General features: G+C 49.0%; 2 protein-coding genes across 2 annotated transcripts in view; one reads left to right on the forward strand and one right to left on the reverse strand.

Annotated features, from left to right (window-relative positions):
• Window positions 1-737: 737 nt before the first annotated feature.
• trmt1 (tRNA methyltransferase 1) lies at window positions 738-6,479 on the forward strand. The gene is made up of 16 exons (XM_083694213.1): window positions 738-890; window positions 1,327-1,731; window positions 1,887-2,076; window positions 2,251-2,438; window positions 2,802-2,917; window positions 3,235-3,347; window positions 3,474-3,622; window positions 3,723-3,806; window positions 3,918-3,987; window positions 4,122-4,256; window positions 4,386-4,471; window positions 4,583-4,691; window positions 4,798-4,874; window positions 4,964-5,083; window positions 5,445-5,559; window positions 6,121-6,479. The coding sequence occupies exons 2-16, from the start codon at window positions 1,343-1,345 to the stop codon at window positions 6,196-6,198; spliced, it is 2,019 nt and encodes a 672-aa protein (XP_083550339.1). The 5' UTR covers window positions 738-890; window positions 1,327-1,342; the 3' UTR covers window positions 6,199-6,479.
• A 205-nt stretch (window positions 6,480-6,684) lies between these two features.
• Window positions 6,685-17,692, reverse strand: part of man2b1 (mannosidase, alpha, class 2B, member 1) — an 11,758-nt gene continuing 750 nt past the window's right edge. Inside the window, exons 2-23 of the mRNA XM_083693936.1 lie at window positions 17,538-17,640; window positions 16,921-17,094; window positions 16,268-16,461; window positions 15,724-15,856; window positions 15,248-15,393; window positions 13,968-14,167; window positions 13,580-13,700; window positions 13,360-13,438; window positions 12,919-13,028; window positions 12,554-12,661; window positions 12,274-12,390; window positions 11,961-12,143; window positions 11,696-11,793; window positions 11,454-11,574; window positions 10,997-11,115; window positions 10,437-10,538; window positions 10,150-10,237; window positions 9,778-9,858; window positions 9,454-9,675; window positions 8,925-9,074; window positions 8,607-8,709; window positions 6,685-7,503 (exon numbers count right to left, since the gene is read on the reverse strand). Of these exons, the coding sequence (XP_083550062.1) occupies window positions 7,400-7,503; window positions 8,607-8,709; window positions 8,925-9,074; window positions 9,454-9,675; window positions 9,778-9,858; window positions 10,150-10,237; window positions 10,437-10,538; window positions 10,997-11,115; window positions 11,454-11,574; window positions 11,696-11,793; window positions 11,961-12,143; window positions 12,274-12,390; window positions 12,554-12,661; window positions 12,919-13,028; window positions 13,360-13,438; window positions 13,580-13,700; window positions 13,968-14,167; window positions 15,248-15,393; window positions 15,724-15,856; window positions 16,268-16,461; window positions 16,921-17,094; window positions 17,538-17,640 (2,856 nt within the window). The 3' untranslated portion in view covers window positions 6,685-7,399. The remainder of the gene's footprint in view (window positions 7,504-8,606; window positions 8,710-8,924; window positions 9,075-9,453; window positions 9,676-9,777; window positions 9,859-10,149; window positions 10,238-10,436; window positions 10,539-10,996; window positions 11,116-11,453; window positions 11,575-11,695; window positions 11,794-11,960; window positions 12,144-12,273; window positions 12,391-12,553; window positions 12,662-12,918; window positions 13,029-13,359; window positions 13,439-13,579; window positions 13,701-13,967; window positions 14,168-15,247; window positions 15,394-15,723; window positions 15,857-16,267; window positions 16,462-16,920; window positions 17,095-17,537; window positions 17,641-17,692) is intronic.

A 17,692-nucleotide genomic window follows, 5' to 3' on the forward strand; every position in this document is an offset into this window, starting at 1 on the left:
AGGTGAGCCTCGAGGGGTACATCCATGGAGTGCGCGCATAGAATACCAACTAGGGTCTGACGGCATTCAGGCACTGAACAGGAACATATAGAGCTGCTGTACAGGGACTTCTCATTTTTTCACAAACATTTGATTGGCCATATTTTGATATCAAATATGTCTATTGCCTGATTCCTCATTAGTGTCAGACGAGCGCCGCCTCCATTTGTTGATTGGTCATTGCAAGATCAGAATTTCCTAAATAGATGGTGCCCTGATATTGATATTGATAAATAGTAGCTATACTGGCTGTAATAATTGCTCTAGTAGGCTACCCGAAACTGATTCGGCTGACCTGGTAAAAGAATAAAGGAGCAACTCTATTCTCAAATATACTACTTGCTGTACTATATACCCTTAAATAACCTTAAATGAATCATGATAACAACATTTTAGTTCACTAATGAAAGACCATTATTGTAATCGTTTTACATTGATCGGGTTTGACCTCAACATCCTCAGGCAATATCAAATTAAGAAGTCCTCATATCATGTTTTTCTTATCGCATGTTCAATGCACAGAAAGTAGGCCAGCTCTCGGATGAACGACCGCCTCTGTCCTATGTGTCCTTACATTACACCAGTTACATTACATTACACGGCAAATACGGGCATCCGGCGCGGGCGTTCTCCGTTTTCAGCGTTCTCACATTTCCTACGTTGAACTCGCGGGTTTCCGTAGTTGTGGTCCAAGCATGTCTACGCCCATGTGCCAGCTCCAACTCACCCAACTGACTTTTACAACAAACACTACTGAGTTAGCTAACCTTCTCATAACCTCAATTCATTAGCCCCGATCATCAAATACATATTTAAGTCACTGCGACTTCGGAAAATACGTCGTAGACAAGGTAAGATGTTTTTTATTATCTTATTTCCTTGTGACAGTAAGCTAGTGAGCGAGTTAGCAAGCGTAGCTAACGTGTCGTTTCAAGCTGAGCGAGTGCTGTTTCACTTGTAAAGTTCACTTCCATCAAACCGTTCACATGCTTAAACAGGCAGTGGTCGGTGTTAGATATGTCACATAGTCTGATTCAAAGTAAAGAGGACACAGCTTTGGAATGGCTGCGCCATGGCTAGCCAAGCTATTCCAGTTTACATTCTGCTGAGCTATATAAAATAAATCGTGTGTGTGTGTGTGTGTGTGTGTGTGTGTGTGTGTGTGCCTGCGCGAGTCAGTCAGTCACTCACTCAGTCAGTCTGTCTCAGCACTGACTTTGTGGAAAGTACCCAGGCATTCCACCATTGCGTCAACCTTACCACTCAGATTGTTGTCCCCTGCTCTAGGAAAAAGGCCTGCCGTATGCTGGTGAGGGCAGTACGTCTTCTCCCACTCACTGCCTCCCGCCTGCCCCTGCCCTGTACCCCTCACTTCAACCAGAGGATTCTGAGGACAGTCGGCAGTACTGCCTCCAGAGGACTGAGAACCATGGAGCACCTACGAGCCACTCAGGATCCCCAAGTTACCACCACCCTGGCTAGGGTAGACACCCAGATTCAGCCCCCTACCACCACGGTAGCTCCGGCAGAGGGCTCGACCCCAGCCTCCACTGTACCCGACCTGGAGACTGCCCCACAAACGGGGCTGTTGCCGGGGGAGACTGTTGTCAGGGAGGGAAAGGCGGCCATATTGTTTCCCAGTGCCAATGAGGTTTTCTACAACCCCGTGCAGGAGTTCAACAGAGATCTGACGTGAGTTGGACCAGCAGCATACATGTGTCCAGTTCTAAATCAACCCCTAAGGCTAAGGAGGGTCAATAAACGGCATGATTGGCAGGGAGTCTCTGGTCTCCTAGTATATGATGAATGCTCCTGCATGCCTGTCTCATCTCCTGGTTCTTCTCCAGCTGTGCGGTGCTCACAGAGTTTGCCAGAGAGCAGATGGCCCAGAGAGGGGTCAAGGTGGTGGTCCCCGGGGAGAAGGAGCGAGTGGTGGTCCGTCTGCCCGACGGGAACAAGGGGATAGAGGGACAGATGGAGGAGGAGAAAGGAGGAGAGGAGCCGCTTGTAACTGCCTTAGCAGGGGAGCGCTGTGAGGTGAGGAGCTGTGGTGTTATTGTGTGTGTGTGTGTGTGTGTGAGAGAGTGTGTGAGAGAGTGTGTGAGAGAGTGTGTGAGAGAGTGTGTGAGAGAGTGTGAGAGAGAGTGTGAGAGAGAGTGTGTGAGAGAGATATCTCAACCTTGCGGTTCCTCTCTCCCTGGGGGGGGGTAGAATGGTCTTCGTGTGTTGGAGGGTTTGGCTGCATCAGGGCTGCGGTCGGTGCGTTTTGCCCTGGAGGTGCCCGGGCTACGCAGCGTCACGGCGAACGACTTCTCCATCAAAGCTGCCGCCCTGATCGCCCGAAACGCCCAGCACAACGGAGTCACCCACTTAATGCAGGCCAGCCAGAGAGACGCCAGGTCAGTCAGTCAGTCACACTCTTCTTTCTCTCCCTCTCCCCCCCCCCCCCTCTCCCTCTCTCTCTCTCTCTCCCTCGCTCAATGCTCACGCCAGGTCAGTATATACATACTTTTGTGTGCATTTGCACTCTTTCTTTTTCTTCTCCACATTTCTTCTTTCTTCTTTCATTTCTTTCTTCTCCACACATGTTCCTTATCTTTCTCTCTCTCAGTCTTTCTCCCAAACTACCCCCCCCCCCCTCCGTCCGTCCGTCTGTCAACTCTACTAGCCTCTGCAGTCTCCTACTATACAACACGCTGACTGCATGTTTTCCCAAGAAGGCCCGATTGTCTTTGATCATGTGAAGGAACTCTCTTTCCCAGCATGCTGATGTACGAGATGCGAGGGCGGAAGGACCGCTATGACGTCATCGACCTGGACCCTTATGGCAGCCCCGCCCATTTCCTGGATGCAGCCGTGCAGGCCGTCGCTGAGGGAGGTCGGTAGCTCTGTCTGTCTGTCTGTCTGTCTGTCTGCCTGCCTGCCTGTCTGTCTGTCTGTTTGTCTGTGTCTGTCTGTGTCTCTCTTTTGTGTTGTCATGGTTGCTAGTCAGAAACATTGAGTGTATTTTAGTATAGGTGTGACTTTGTTATATAACAATAGAACTATCCTCCCCATCTCTTGCACATTCTTGCTTCTCTCCCCTTTTCCTCCGTTTTGGCCCTCTCCGCCTCTTTCTCTCTTTCTCTCTTTCTCTGTCCATCCTCCCCTCTTCCTCTCCCTCCCTCCCAACCATCCTCCCCTCTTCTTCCTCAGGTCTGCTGTGTGTGACGTGTACAGACATGGCCGTGATGGCGGGGAACAGCGGGGAGACCTGCTACAGCAAATACGGCTCTGTGTCCATCAAGGCCAAGTACTGCCACGAGATGGTAAGAAACGGTGTGTGTCTGTCTGTCTGTCTGTCTGTCTGTCTGTCTTTCCTTCCTTGTCGTGCTGTGTGTGTGTGTGTGTGTGTGTGTGTGTGTAACCTGTCTCATCTCCCCTCCCCTCCCCAGGCACTACGTATCATCCTCCACAGTCTGGACCAGAGGGCGGGGGTGTACCAGCGCTACATCCAGCCCTTGCTGAGTGTCAGCGTGGACTTCTACATACGAGTGTTCGTACGAGTGCACACGGGACAGGGCATGGTCAAAAACTCAGCCAGGTACACACACACACACACACACACACACACACACACACAGTGACGTGAAGCCTATTGTGATGTCTGTGTTGATGGGGTGTGTGTTGTGTTTGTGTTGCAGTAAGCAGGCTCTAGTGTATAACTGTGTGGGCTGTGGCTCCTTCCACTTGCAAAGGATGGGCAAGAGGACGATCCAGGGAAACCAGTAAGATCCTCTCCACACACTGCATCCTTTCTGTTGCATTCTGTAAAGAGAGTGTGTGTGTGTGTGTGTGTGTGTTTGTGTGTTAATGTGTTTTGCGGTGTGTGTTTTCAGTATAAAGTACTCTGCAGCCAATGGACCCCCAAGCGGAAGGGAGTGTGAACATTGTGGACACAGACACAAGGTTAGAGACAGACACACACACACACACACACACACACACACACACACACACTCACACTCACTCACTCACTCACACACACCCACCCTCTCTATCTCTCTCTCACGAATGGTCTCTCTCTCTCTTTCTCTCTGTAGCTGGGTGGTCCTATCTGGGCGGAGCCCCTCCATGACGTGGCGTTTGTCCAGAAGGTTCTGAATGCCGTGTCGGGGAACCCCACCCGCTTCGGAACCTCCAGACGCATTGAGGGCATGCTCAGCATGATCACAGAGGTGACCGCCTCTTCCTCCCGGTCACGTTGAACGCCTTCCTGTTTATCACCTTCTTTCTACTTATCATGTGTATGTCCTTTATGAACTCAACGTGTGCGTGTGTGTGCGTGTGTGTGTGCGTGTGTTCAGGAGCTGCAGGACGTGCCTCTGTATTACACGGTGGACAACCTGAGCAGCATTGTACACTGCAGCACTCCCCCTCTACTGCAGTTTAGGTAAGAGTACACACACACACACATTCTCATGCTCTCTCTGTCTCCCTCCTTCCCTCACTCACGCACGTTCTCTCTCTCCCCTCTCCCTCCCCCCTCTCTCCCCTCTCTCAGGTCTGCCCTCCTCCATGCAGGTCACAGGGTGTCTCTTTCTCACGCCTGTAAAAACGCCTTGAAGACCAACGCCCCTCCTGCAGTGGTCTGGGACATCATGCGCTGCTGGGTGAGACGAACGTCCATTCACCTCAGAGCCACGGCCTGTATGATGTCATATATACCGATGACTGACCTGTGTGTGTGTGTGTGTGTGTGTGTGTGTGTGTGTGTAGGAGAAGTCTAACCCAGTGAAGAAGGAGAGACTGTCAGAGAGCAGTGCAGCCTTCAGGATACTGTCTACTGAACCCACGTGAGTCAGCCTCACCTTGATCCATAACACTGATTGGGCAGTGGCTTTGGAATGTATTCCTATGTGTGTGTGTGTGTGTGTGTGTGTAGTTTCCAGGCGTGTTTCGATGTAAGGGAGGACGCCAACCCCCAGTCCAGGCGGCGCCACCTCACCCGCTTCCAGGAGAACCCACAGGCCAACTGGGGGCCCAAGGCTCGCGCCAGGGCATGGTGAGGACACACACACACACACACACACACACACACATACACATACACATACACATACACACACACAGATATTAACCACCACCGTGATGATCGCTTACTCAAGAAAATAGGGAATTTGACGGCACTACACGACACTTTGGATTTTTGTATTAATCGTTCTCTTTCTCTCTCTGTCTTCCTCCTCCCCCTCCTCCTCTTGGTCATATTTGCTCATTCACTTTCTCCCTTGTTCTCTCTATCTTCTCCCCCCCCCCTCTCTCCCCTCCTTCTCCTCCTCTCTACATCCTTCCTTGTCTCGCCCTCACTCTCTTCTTCCTTCTGCACACACACCTCTCTCTCTCTCTCCCTCCCTCCATCTCAGTGGTGGTATCTCGTCTGATCTGGAAGAGAGGAGGAAACAGGGTCAGAATAAGAGGAAGAACCAGATCACAGACTCCGCCCAGCTCAAGGCCTACCCCTGCAAGATGTTCAGAAAGGTGTGGAGACAGGTGTCCTCTCCACCCCCCCCTCCCCTCCTCCCCATAGCGAGTAACAAACACAGTACTGTACAATATTGTCCCCCTCCACACTATTTAAACACACGGCCTAAAACATTTTGGACTTACATAGAACTCAATAGAAAATTGGATGCTGATTTATGGGCCTCTGTACCCCCCGCCTAACAACAGATGTGAGGCTCACACCGCTGTAGGTCACCCACAAGAGGTTCAGGAAGGGAACATGACTGACAAGCAAACCAATGTCGAATTTCCAAACGGTTTAAATTGGGTTAAGCTTCCCCCCCTGCCTTTTTACAAAGATGTGTGCGTACTGCTTCCCTGCATAAAACTCTCTCGCTGAAACATGATTGAATACCCCCTCTCTCTCTCTCAGTGGCTCTGTATCTGCTTGCCACATGCAGTATTCCCCAGTCTCTCTCTCCACACACTGTTTTTCAGGATTCTAACAGAGCTCAGCAAGCTGTTTTCTAACCCGACTCTCTCTCTCTCCCTCCCCCCCTCTCTCCCCCTCTCCTTGTGTCTCGTCTGTTTCCCCAGGGATCATGCACACACGGAGACAAATGCTGCTACTCCCACAACATGGAACAGACAGACGGAGAAGAGAAGATGGAGTGAATCTCTCCTCTTCTCCTTTTTTATGATTTTATTTTTTGGTGGGGGGGAAGAAAATCATGTTTTGTTCTGCCATACACTCTCTTCTATAAAGGTCAAGCTTAAGGTGAACCGAACGAACAACGCCTGTATGCAATCGATGTTAACGTACATATGTTAGGCAAGGCCTGGAATGGAAACATGTGTACAGTACACAAAATGGCTTCTCAGCGAAGCATGGCTTTTCCGTTGTTTTATTTTTTTGACATGACTCTTGTCATGTTCCAATAAAAATCCTCTTGCTAACCAAAGTGTGTCTGTTTAACATGTCGTGTGTTTTGTTCAGAGGAGGTTTCTGTTGCGGTTTGTCGGGCTTAACGGCCCATGTTAAACTTGCTGAGATCCACCAGAGGTTTCCTTCTACCTGCAGTTGGTATTTGAGTTTGAATTACTATTATTAAAATGTAGATTACTATATACTACAATACATTCACCAGAGAGTAGACGTGAGATGTTGACATACAGAGAGAAAAATCTGTTTTTTTATTTATATATATATATATATATCAGCTGCTCAAAGATCAACACAAAAATCACTCATCAAAATTGTATTTACATAAAAAAGGCACACTGGAGGAAATAGAATTCCACTTATTGCATGAGTCAATCAGTCACTGTGAAGGTAGAAAATAGGCACTGGTATGTATCTGTGTGAGTCAATAACAGGTGTGTGTTTACTGTATGTCCTGATGGTGTGTTGTAGTGGATGCTATTAACAGGGTAAAACGTGAGGAAATGTCCTCTGCCCTTCTATCCAAAGGTCAGTACACAGCTAAAAACATCCCCAACTATCTCTCCCCTAGCAGATAAGGAGATAGGGAGAATGGCTTTGGGAAATAACATTGGTAGATGGCATTTGTTTGAGTGAGAAATGTACAGTATAAAATATCTGTTCAGGCAGAGTCAGCAAATATGTACTGTACATCTCAAAACAGACCAAAGATATATCTTTGAGCTAATGTCATTGGCAAGATAATGTTCCTGATTCTGTCACTTAAAATAAACACTGTTTAATATCAAGATTTGCCCTCTGCTATATCTAGCATTGACCAGTTGTAATTGAGGCAGTGAGGTCACAGGGGTTGATTGGTTGTTTGATTGAGACTGCAATCTCTTTCTACTGCTCATTGGCTGGTTGTGGAACCGAGGTAGGTCATTGATTGGGCTATCTCTGCCTCACGCTGAGCAGGAAGGTGCGTATCTCCATGGGCTTCAGTGTCACCTCCCACACAGAGGGGTTTCCCTCTCTCTTCGGCAGGGGCTTCTCACCTGTGAGTGAAAAGTGAGTGAAATATAATAATATATGCCATTTAGCTGACGCTTTTATCCAAAGCGACTTACATTGCAGTGAGTGCATACATTTCAGTATATATGGTCCCAGCAGGAATCAAACCCACAACCGAAGCGTTGTTAGCGCCATGCTCTACCAACTGAGCCACAGAGGACTACTGTATGAATACTGCTCTGTGTGTCTTCACAAAGACAGGCTTATACAACATCAACGATACAGACAGTGGTTTCTATTGATATACACTCACTGGACACTTTATTAGGAACACCTGTACACCTTGGTGGTGTAACGGTGTGGGGAATGTTTTCTTGGCACACTTTGGGCCTGTTAATACCAATCAATCATCGCTTGAATGCCACAGCCTATTTGAGTATTGTTGCTGACCATGTGCATCCCTTCATGGCCACAATTTACCCATCTTCTAACGGCTACTTCCAGCATGATAATGCACCATGTCATAAAGCAAAAGTCGTCTCAAACCGGTTTCATGAACATGACAATGAGTTCAGTGTTCTTCAGTGGCCTTCCCAGTCACCGGATCTGAATCCAATAGAACACCTTTGGGATGTGGTAGAACAAGAGATTCACAGCTTGAAAGTGCACCTGAAAAACCTGCAGGAATTGCATGATGCAATCATGTCATCATGGACCAGAATCTCAAAGGAATGTTTCCAACATCTTGTGGAATCAATGACATGAAGAATTGAGGCTGTTTTGAGAGCAAAGGGAGGCCCTACCCACTATTAGTACAGTGTTCCTAATAAAGTGCTCAGTGAGTGTATATATGCTGATATTTCATATCAAAAAGGCCCATGGTCGTTCTGGAACATTGCCTCACCTGTCCAGTCCTCTGTCTCTGTGTGGTTGAAATACACTTCTTTTGTGTTTTCCGTCTCTGAGGACGACCCAAAAAAAGGTTCTGGGCCACGGTCTCTGGTGGACCTACATGTACCCTGACGTGAGGCCCAGGGGATATTTTTAGGACTTTAATAGTTTCGCTCCTCCCTGCTCGACCCAAGTCCACAGAAACCTGGGTGACGGAGGAACACAGCTAACCCAAAAGAACTCTATACTGGTGTACCTGTCTCTGCCTTCCAATCCAGACGGGTCATCTCATCCTTCCACTGGTTGGCTGACAGGTTCATCTCAGACACGCCCAGCACGTCCAGGGTGGAAAAGAGCTTCTGTAGACAGAGAGAGAGAGACAGACAGACAGACAGACAGACAGAGAGACAGAGAGACAGAGAGGAAGACAGAGGGAATAGAGAGTAAAGGAAGGAGAATAATTAATAAAGTAATCCATTATAAATAGAGAGAGAGAGGAGAGAGTGAGTGTGAATGCAATTGCGTGTGTGTGTGTGTGTGTGTGTGTGTGCGTGTGTGTGTGTGTGTTACTAACCTGGAGGTTGACAGTGACAGGTAGTGAGTGCTCCTTGCTCTCGGAGGCCTCAAACTGGTGCTCCAGTCTGAGCAGCACCGAGTCTCGGTCCCACTGAGACACTGTCAGCAGGTGAACAGCAGGGGGCAGCACTGCCTGCAGACCAGAGAACTGAGAGAGAGCGAGAGAGGGGTGAAAATGAGATAAGACAAGTGTTGCTTGCAGTTAGAATGGAGGTAATTACATCCCAATATTCTAAAGTGGATAACTCTTCCTGGTCTCCCCATTTGGTTTACACTGATCTGTAAGAAGAGGACAGGTCCTCCCCCCCCCCCCCCCCCCCTCAGCAGGCTTCTGTCATAGTCCTTTCAACAATCCTGTTTTTGTCTGATCTGTGCAGAATTGAAGGAAACAAGGGGAGGACGCCACTCTAGACTATTGTGATGCTTCCCTCCCACACAATCGTCTCTTGTTCCACCAACAGACCTTTCAGTCTTCTCTTTCTGTCATTGAGCCCTAACACAATTCTAACCCTCCCTCCCTCCCTCACCTCCAGCCTGGTGTCGGGGGGCAGATCTCCGTCAGTGAAGGTGAGTAGAGGCTGCAGTACCACTCCCTGTGCCAGGGGGCGGTGTGTGTCAGCGGCCGTTTCGGGGGGGCTGAGGGAAAGGAGCAGGCTGCCGCGGACCACCAGGCCGTCACCGTAGTACCCTGGCTCAGACAGGGGCTCTGCTACCCCCCGGTTATCATCGTACAGGATACGACGGTGGAGCTGGGGGGGGCGGGGGAGTACAAAGACAGTGTTGTGTGATAAAGACAGAGAGAAAGTGTGTATGTGTGTGTGTATGTATGTGTGTGTGTGTGTGTGTCTCACCATGATCTCCAGTGAACCGTTTTGGATACTACTTCCACCCTGAGAGCGGTCTGTCACCACAGTCAGCTGGTCCTTCCCATCCTGTAAATATACACACACACACACACACACACACACACACACACACACACACACACACACACACACACACACACACACACACACACACACACACACACACACACACACACACACACACACACGTCATGAGAACTAAGGAAGGAAGAGTGAGAGTGATGGAGAGAGTGAGTAAGACAGAGGAAAGGAAAGAGGAACTTGACACAGTATGTAGACTAGACAATAGGCTATGACTAGAGGGGGAACACACACACACACACACACACACACACACACACACACACACACACGCACCTTAATATAAGTACGGGAGTTGATGGGGTGGTAGTTGCCAGCGATGGGCTCAGACTGAGTCAGGTTCCACGTGGGGCGGAAGTCTTTCCTGTGAGAAACAACAAGACAGCACAACGTATTAGTACATGTCTTAGCACACACACTTAGGTACACACACACTTAGGCACAGGCACAGGCGCGCACACACACGCACACACACGCACACACGCACACACACACACACACACACACACACACACACACACACACACACACACACACACACACACACACACACACACACACACCTTCTCTCCAGGACCTCCCTGCCGTTGGAGTCAGTGTAGAACACTCCATTGGAGTTGATGCTGGTGTCCAGGCGAGTGATCACCTCCTTCCCTAGGTCATCACTGACACACAAGACAACGTTTCATTAAATAACTGGGCAAAAAGAGAGACTTGTAATTAGCTTGTTATGTGGTGTATTACAATGCATTTATATCAGCTACGTTTGTATGTGTCATTTGTTAAATGTTGATATTTGCAGTTTTTCTTGATGGGAGATTTGCCTATGGTGGTTTTATTATACTGCTGCTAAGCCATGTGTTGGCATAAATATATCTCTCTCTTATCTTTATTGATATCTCAAATAAAGTAAAATCTGTAAAAAAAAAAAAAAAAAAAAAAAAAAAAAACAGTGTCCCATGGACAGCCCAACTAGGTGAAAACCATCACCGCATTTTAACCAATGTGGAAATTCAACATTGAGTTGCTGGTCAGTCACTTCCCCTTAGGGTTTCCCCTTACTGGGTGTATTGAGTGAATGCGAGTGTGACTGTCTGTCGCCCCCCGGTGGCTGTATACGCACCCTACAGGCACGGGGCCCACGGTCCACTCCAGCTCCAGCGCTCTGCTGTCTGAGTAGAGACGAACCACCTGAGACACCCAGGGACTGAACCACTGTCTCACCTCCTGGACCACTGAGTTCTGTGGAGGAGTCGAGGAGAGGGAGGGAGGGGGAGATAAAAGGGGGATTGGAGGGAGGAAAAGAGGGATTGGAAAGATGTACAAGGAAGAGAGAGAGAGAGAGTGGAGTGGAAGAGGAGAGAAAGAGGGGGGTAAGGAGGGAGGGAGGGTTGGGGGAAAGGGAGAGTCATATAGAGGGAAGAGAAAGGGGAGAGATGGAGGGAGGGAGGCAGAGGAGAGAGAAGAGATTCAAATTAGAGATAATAATCTATCTCGTCATTGCTGTTTCATGTGTGAAGTGTGGCTCTAAGCTAACGCAAGACTAACACAAGGCTAACGCTAGGCTAACGCCAGGGTACCTGTAGTGTTTCTATCTTGGCTGTCTTGCTGATGATGAAGGGGGTGGAGGAGTTGGGTCTGAAGATGTAGGCACCGGACATCTGGTTACTCTCTGAGTTATTCCCATCACTGGAGTTGTACCTGTTGTACCACACACACACACACACACACACACGACCTTCTATGTATAGCACATACAAAATTAGCGGAAGAGGTAGTGTGTGTGTGTGTGTGTGTGTGTGTGTGTGTGTGTCCTACTGACCAGTAGAAGTTCTGGGAGAGTTTGATGGTCTGCTTGGTCTCCAGGTTACTGAGGCTGCTGAGGAGGCCTGTGTCTGGGTCAAAGGTCACTCTGAGAAACTGGAGCACAGGAAACATAGATTAGCATAGATGAAATGTGCCATCAACGTTTTTAGACTAGTATTCACAATACGCATCTACAGTCATCACCCCATCTCAACCTGACCCAAATGACTCTCATAGTCTTTAGTAAGTGTGTCGGAGACCCAAAACAATCACATACACACCTTGTTCTGTATAGCCTTGGGGGCCTGGGGCTGTGGAGAGGCTGCTGGAGGCCCGTTCTGAAGCAGGGAGATGGAGTAGGTGCTGTAGCCCAGAGGAGGAGCCTGCACCTGGAACAACAGCTCGTTGACAGCATTCCCCCTGTCCCTCCGCACCTCCTGGGTGGCTTTGGATACAGGGACCACCTAGGATGGAGCACACACACACACACACACACATTAAGTAACACACACAGTTGCACAGTGACAGTGACACACACACACACACACACACACACACACACACACACACACACACACACACACACACACACACCTGACTGTCCACAGCTTTGCCAGTAGCGTCTGATATACTGTAGGCTTTCCCATTGACTGGCAGCCTCACTGGCCAACTGACTGGACGGGCCAGAGGGTTGTACACATTCACTGAGAACTGAGAGAGGGGGAGGGAGGGAGGGAGGGAGGGAGGGATGAAAGAGAGGTAGAAAATTAGAGGGTTTATGTACCTGGTTTTGACAGACATACGGTCAAACATAAACACATGAAATTAGCATGTGTGTACAAAGTGTGTGTGTGTGTGTGTGTGTGTGTGGTACCTTGGGGCTGGACTCCGTGAGTGGACACACACTGATGTTGAGGTTCTCACAGTAGACTCGCGGAGCAGCTGAACCACTCAGAGCAGCCAGAGTGTTACTGACCAACACCTGAGAGAAAGAGAGAGAGAGAATCATAAAAGTACATATTATAATTCCTGTTGAAAAGTCAGACAACATTGAGACACACTAAGAGAGAGAGAGAGAGAGAGACAGGTGTACACACACACACACACACACACACACACACACACACACACACACACACACACACACACACACACACACACACACACACACACACACACACACACACACACACACACACACACACACACACACACACACACACACACACACACACACACCTGGCAGTGCTCCCAGCCATTGGCTAGTCTCCGGGCATAGTCGTTGGCAACGTGCTGCTTGGACGTCCCAGAGACTGCGTCATGATGCTGATTCACAGCCATGGCCTTCTCTACCAATCAGAGTGCAGAACATTCACTGTCACTCTGTCTGTCCTCCAATCAGCTTCAAGTTTAGTCAATAGGTACTCAACAGTTGTGTTTCACACTACATTCTCATTCACACACACCATCCCCTTCATGCTGCTACAGCACTGCAGTGTCACATCCAGTTATTGTAACTGCAGAGATTGTAACTGTATGAATGTTATTGATTATCTGTATCTTGGTTGTTAATATTGTGTGGAGAGGATACATGTGTTCTTCATAGTCATATGGTATTGTTGTATTGAATTGAAGTCATGTTTGGAGTGATCATACACACACACACGCACACACACTTACTCAAGGTCTCACTGTCTCCCGCTCCAAAAGGACCGTTCCTGGACAACGGCCCACCAAGAACCTCCATCTGGTTACATGTCTACGACAAACACACATACAAATGAAGACACTTCACTTCTTAGTGAGGGAGTCAGACAGTCAGACAGAGAATGAATGAGTGAGTGAGTGAGTGAGTGAGTGAGTGAGTGAGAGAGAGAGAGAGAGGGTGAGCAGCGTTTACCTGCAGGTAGCTGTTGCTGAGTCTCTCGTAGCGCTTGAGGGCGGGCCGGCTGGTGAAGTAACCAGTCCAGAAGTCATGAGCCCAGTCCGCATAGGGGAAGAAATCATCTGTCTTCAGAGGCCTGAGAGAGAGAGAGAGACAGAGAGAGGGGGATGAAAAGAGAAGGACAGAGAAAGTGAGATCGGAAGAGAGAGGTTCTCGCAGCAAGACATAGGTATGGAAAGAGAAGGGAGTTAGAGAGGGAAAGGCAGAGAGAAAGATACAGAAAAAGGAGAATATTTGCCATGCTGTGTGAGCTTGTACAGCTGCAGTGTTGATAATATTACAAATATGATCATATATATATATATATATTAGAAAAGAATATTGTGATGAACTCTTTGCTTACCAGGTGAAGTTGGCTCGGTGTAGTTCCTGGAGGTAACAGGAGGGGGTGGAGTAGAGCAAGTTGACCATGCTACCGTTGGCCTGCAGGGCGTTGACGTAGTGGATCAGCTTGTCCAGGTTCTTGTACCACAGGTTAGCGTTCTCGTACTGGAAGTCTGAGCCCATGGTCATGATGATGTGGTTCGTCTTGTACGACAGCGCCTGGAGCAGGAGAGAGAGAGAGAGAGAGAGAGAGAGACAGAGAGAGAGAGAGAGAGAGAGAGTTGGACACATGATGTACAATGATACCAGTGTAAACAAATGTGTTTATCAGCATGACAACGTTGAACATGGTCATTTAAAGTCGATTCGATTCTGAATTGGGGTTGAGTAAAGACCAGATATGCCCATATGGACTGATAAGAGTGTCTTGTATCACAAACTACAGTCTTGAGTTCTTCAGTGACTACTCATGTATGTGTACAGTATATGTGTGAGACAGGACAGAGAAAGAGTCTTTGTATGGAAGAGAGGGGTTTGTGTGCATCAATGAATGTGTGTGTGTGTGTGTGTGTGTGTGTGTAACCGGTTTGGAGTGGGGCTAAAATGGGCACACGTTAACCCACAAATGGAACCAGTGTCTTCATCTGATGCAGTGGTCACAGACCCCTGTGTTGTGGTGGAGGCCAAGGCCATTCATGACGGAACATCCCAGGAGCTACAGTCTCCAGGAGCTACAGTCTCCAGGAGCTACAGTCTCAATCACCAAGGACAACTCTCCTCCGTATCAGACAGAAGCAGATAATGGCCAGGCCAGTGTTGCATTATCTGCAGAGGAAACTAGCTGCAGATAAGGAAGCAGATAAGGAAGCAGAGGAAGCAGAGAAAACTAGCTGCTCTGACCTGTACTGTCAAAGCAAAGATCAGCAAGTTCTGCCAACTAAGTATTACCTCACCCTCTGGTATCCTGCAGGTCACCAGCCTTTTTGTGTTATGCACCCCAAAGTACATCAAATGGAGTCAGTGGCACATATACATCACTAATGGCTGCCATACATACCAAGCCTTTACATTGACTATTTGTATGACCTTTGTTATATTTTGGGTTGAACCCAAATAAAGTATTCAAATGTATGTGTGTGTGTGTACTGTATGTATGTGTGTGTGTGTGTACTGTATGTATGTGTGTGTGTGTATGTGTACTGTATGTGTGTGTGTGTATGTGTACTGTATGTGTGTGTGTGTGTGTGTATGTGTACTGTATGTGTGTATGTGTGTGTGTGTGTGTTGCCTACCACTGACCTGTGTGTTGGCGATGGCGAGGAACCTGATGACCACATCGTCTACGTTGTAATCCTCCATGTCAGGGTCGTCCATGATGGGGGCGTCGTCACATGACTGGTCCCAACAGAAGCCGGCAGGGGGGTTGTACCCGTTAGGGAGGATACCTGGAGGAGGAGGGGGGGGGTTAGACTAGGGGGCTAGGGGTCAGGGGTTGCAGGTGAAAGGTCAGTTTGGGTCATCACACGGCTGGTCTCAACAGAACCAACACGGAATATGGCAACCATTGGCTGTGGGCTGTAGGCCCTTCCCAAAGTGTGCTATCAAGATGGTACGTATGCTGAATGTATTTTATGCACACACAAAAATAAAATAAAAAGAAACGTATCCAAGAAGTGTCAACAGAAAGGCACATTGGCCAGCAGAACGGGTCAGAACACACAGAGAGAGAATGAGAGTGACTGTACGTTCAAGGTCAAAAGGTCAAAGGTGAGTACCGGTGAAGAGATCAGCCATGGGGGGCGTGAGGCTCTCGCTGGCCCGCCACAGCAGCTCCTGCTCCTTGGCCGCCTTGCGGCGCGATTGGTCCTGGTAGTCTAGACGGCCGAAGAAGAAGCCGTCATAACCCATCTGGCCACAAGACAACAGACAGGGGGAGACGGAACAGCCAGTTATTGAATAATAACAATAACACAACTCAGTTATTGTTCTTATAACTGATCTGAAAGCACTAAAGTCAACCAGTAGGCAGTGGGTGGGTGAAAATCATCCCTTTCACTCATCCAATCCAGGTTCATCATTACCTCTAGGAAGGGGGGATGAGGAGAAAAAAGGAAAGAGAGAGAGAGAGAGACAGGCAGACAGACAGACAGACAAAGAGACTCCTCCGGTGTGTTTTGAGCGGGAAGCGAGTGGAGGACGGAAGGAGAGGACGCGAGGAATCGAGTTTTCTAACAATTGAGAGAAAAGGGCCATAAAATAAAAAAAATAAAAAATAAAAAGAGAGAGCAGTCAGGAGCGTGGAGAACATCACGGCATTACCTGGGCGAACATGGAGGCGTGCTCGCGGGCGTGGCCGAAGGGGTCGATGTGCCAGGCCACCCGGGGGCGCCCGCATGCCCCGAAGGTGTCGTTGAGGAACCTCAGACCCATGGTCATCTGGTCGATGACGGCGCTGTAGTGGGTGGCGGCCTCGTCACTCATACACCAGCCCCCGTTGACAAACTCCAACCTCCCTGAGAGAGAGAGAGGGGGGGGGGGGGGGGGGGGGGGGGGGGAGAGAGAGAGAGAGGGGGGGGGCAGAGGGGGAGAGAGAGGGGGGCAAGAGAGAGAGAGAAAGGTGAGAGAGCGAGGGGGGGGGAGAGAAAGAGGGGAGGGGGGAGAGAGAGGGGAGGGGGCGGAGGGGGAGAGAGGGGGGGGCAAGAGAGAGAGAGAAGGGTGAGAGAGGTAGTGAGGGAAAAAGGTAGAGAGCGAGGGGGGGGGAGAGAAAGAGGGGAGAGAGAGAGGGGGGGGGCGGAGGGGGAGAGAGGGGGGGGCAAGAGAGAGAGAGAAGGGTGAGAGAGGTAGTGAGGTAAAAAGGTAGACAGCAAGGGGAGCAATCAAAGACCAATGAAACAGTCAGGTGACGAAACACCGACACACCACTTTCAAAATCTTGGTCTCAGCTTGTTATAACATGTGTAATAACATCTTACCCTCATTGACCAGCTGTGTGACCGTCTGCTGCATGCTGCGGCTCTGGCGTCTCCACCAGCGGTAGAAGAAGGCCGTCTCCACGTAGATGAACCTCCGGGCAGGGTCCTTCTGGAGCTCCTCCACCACGGAGTCCAGGATGTACTGCACCCCCGCATGCTGGATGTCGTTACGGGCTACATCCATGAGCAGACGCAGACGCAGACGCAGACGCAGACAGAGAGACACACACACACACACACACACACACACACACACACACACACACACACACACACACACACACACACACACACACACACACACACACACAATACTATTCTCCTTCACTAACATACTCATAAACATGTGTGCCATAGGTCAGGTATGGTTAGAAGTTAAGCTGACCACTTGCATAAAACACAGACATCACACTGTCAGAACCATGTGATGCCTTGTATGCACGACACATACAATACAGTTTTACAGCAAACACTTCAGATTTACAATGTGCAAAGGCCACTGGTCAGCGTCAAAGCCCTCATGACCGGACTTGTTGTTGTTGTATCTCCAAACGGCAGTTTGTGTAGGCTTTAGCATGTGTAACTGCGTACTAATAGTAGTGTGTGGGTGTACTGACCTCCATAGAAGTACTGGTCAACAGTCTTGAGCCAACCAACGTCATCGTGGGTGTGAGGGACGAGGTGGACGTTCAGCATGGACGGCTTGGTCACATGGCATGACTACAGTGATGTACAGCAAATACACAAACACACAGCCACAGGCAGAGAGAGA

The sequence above is a fragment of the Argentina silus genome (genome assembly GCF_951799395.1).
Source record: "Argentina silus genome assembly, chromosome: 22".
NCBI lineage: Eukaryota > Metazoa > Chordata > Actinopteri > Argentiniformes > Argentinidae > Argentina > Argentina silus.

What these genes read in the sequence shown, in the direction of transcription:
- trmt1 (XM_083694213.1), top strand. Translation starts at nt 1,343, where the DNA reads ATGCTGGTGAGGGCAGTACGTCTTCTCCCACTCACTGCCTCCCGCCTG. An exon ending in GCCAGCCAGAGAGACGCCAG is followed by an intron (nt 2,439 to 2,801) that starts GTCAGTCAGTCA and finishes TCTCTTTCCCAG; the next exon opens with CATGCTGATGTACGAGATGC. An exon ending in CCAAGTACTGCCACGAGATG is followed by an intron (nt 3,348 to 3,473) that starts GTAAGAAACGGT and finishes TCCCCTCCCCAG; the next exon opens with GCACTACGTATCATCCTCCA.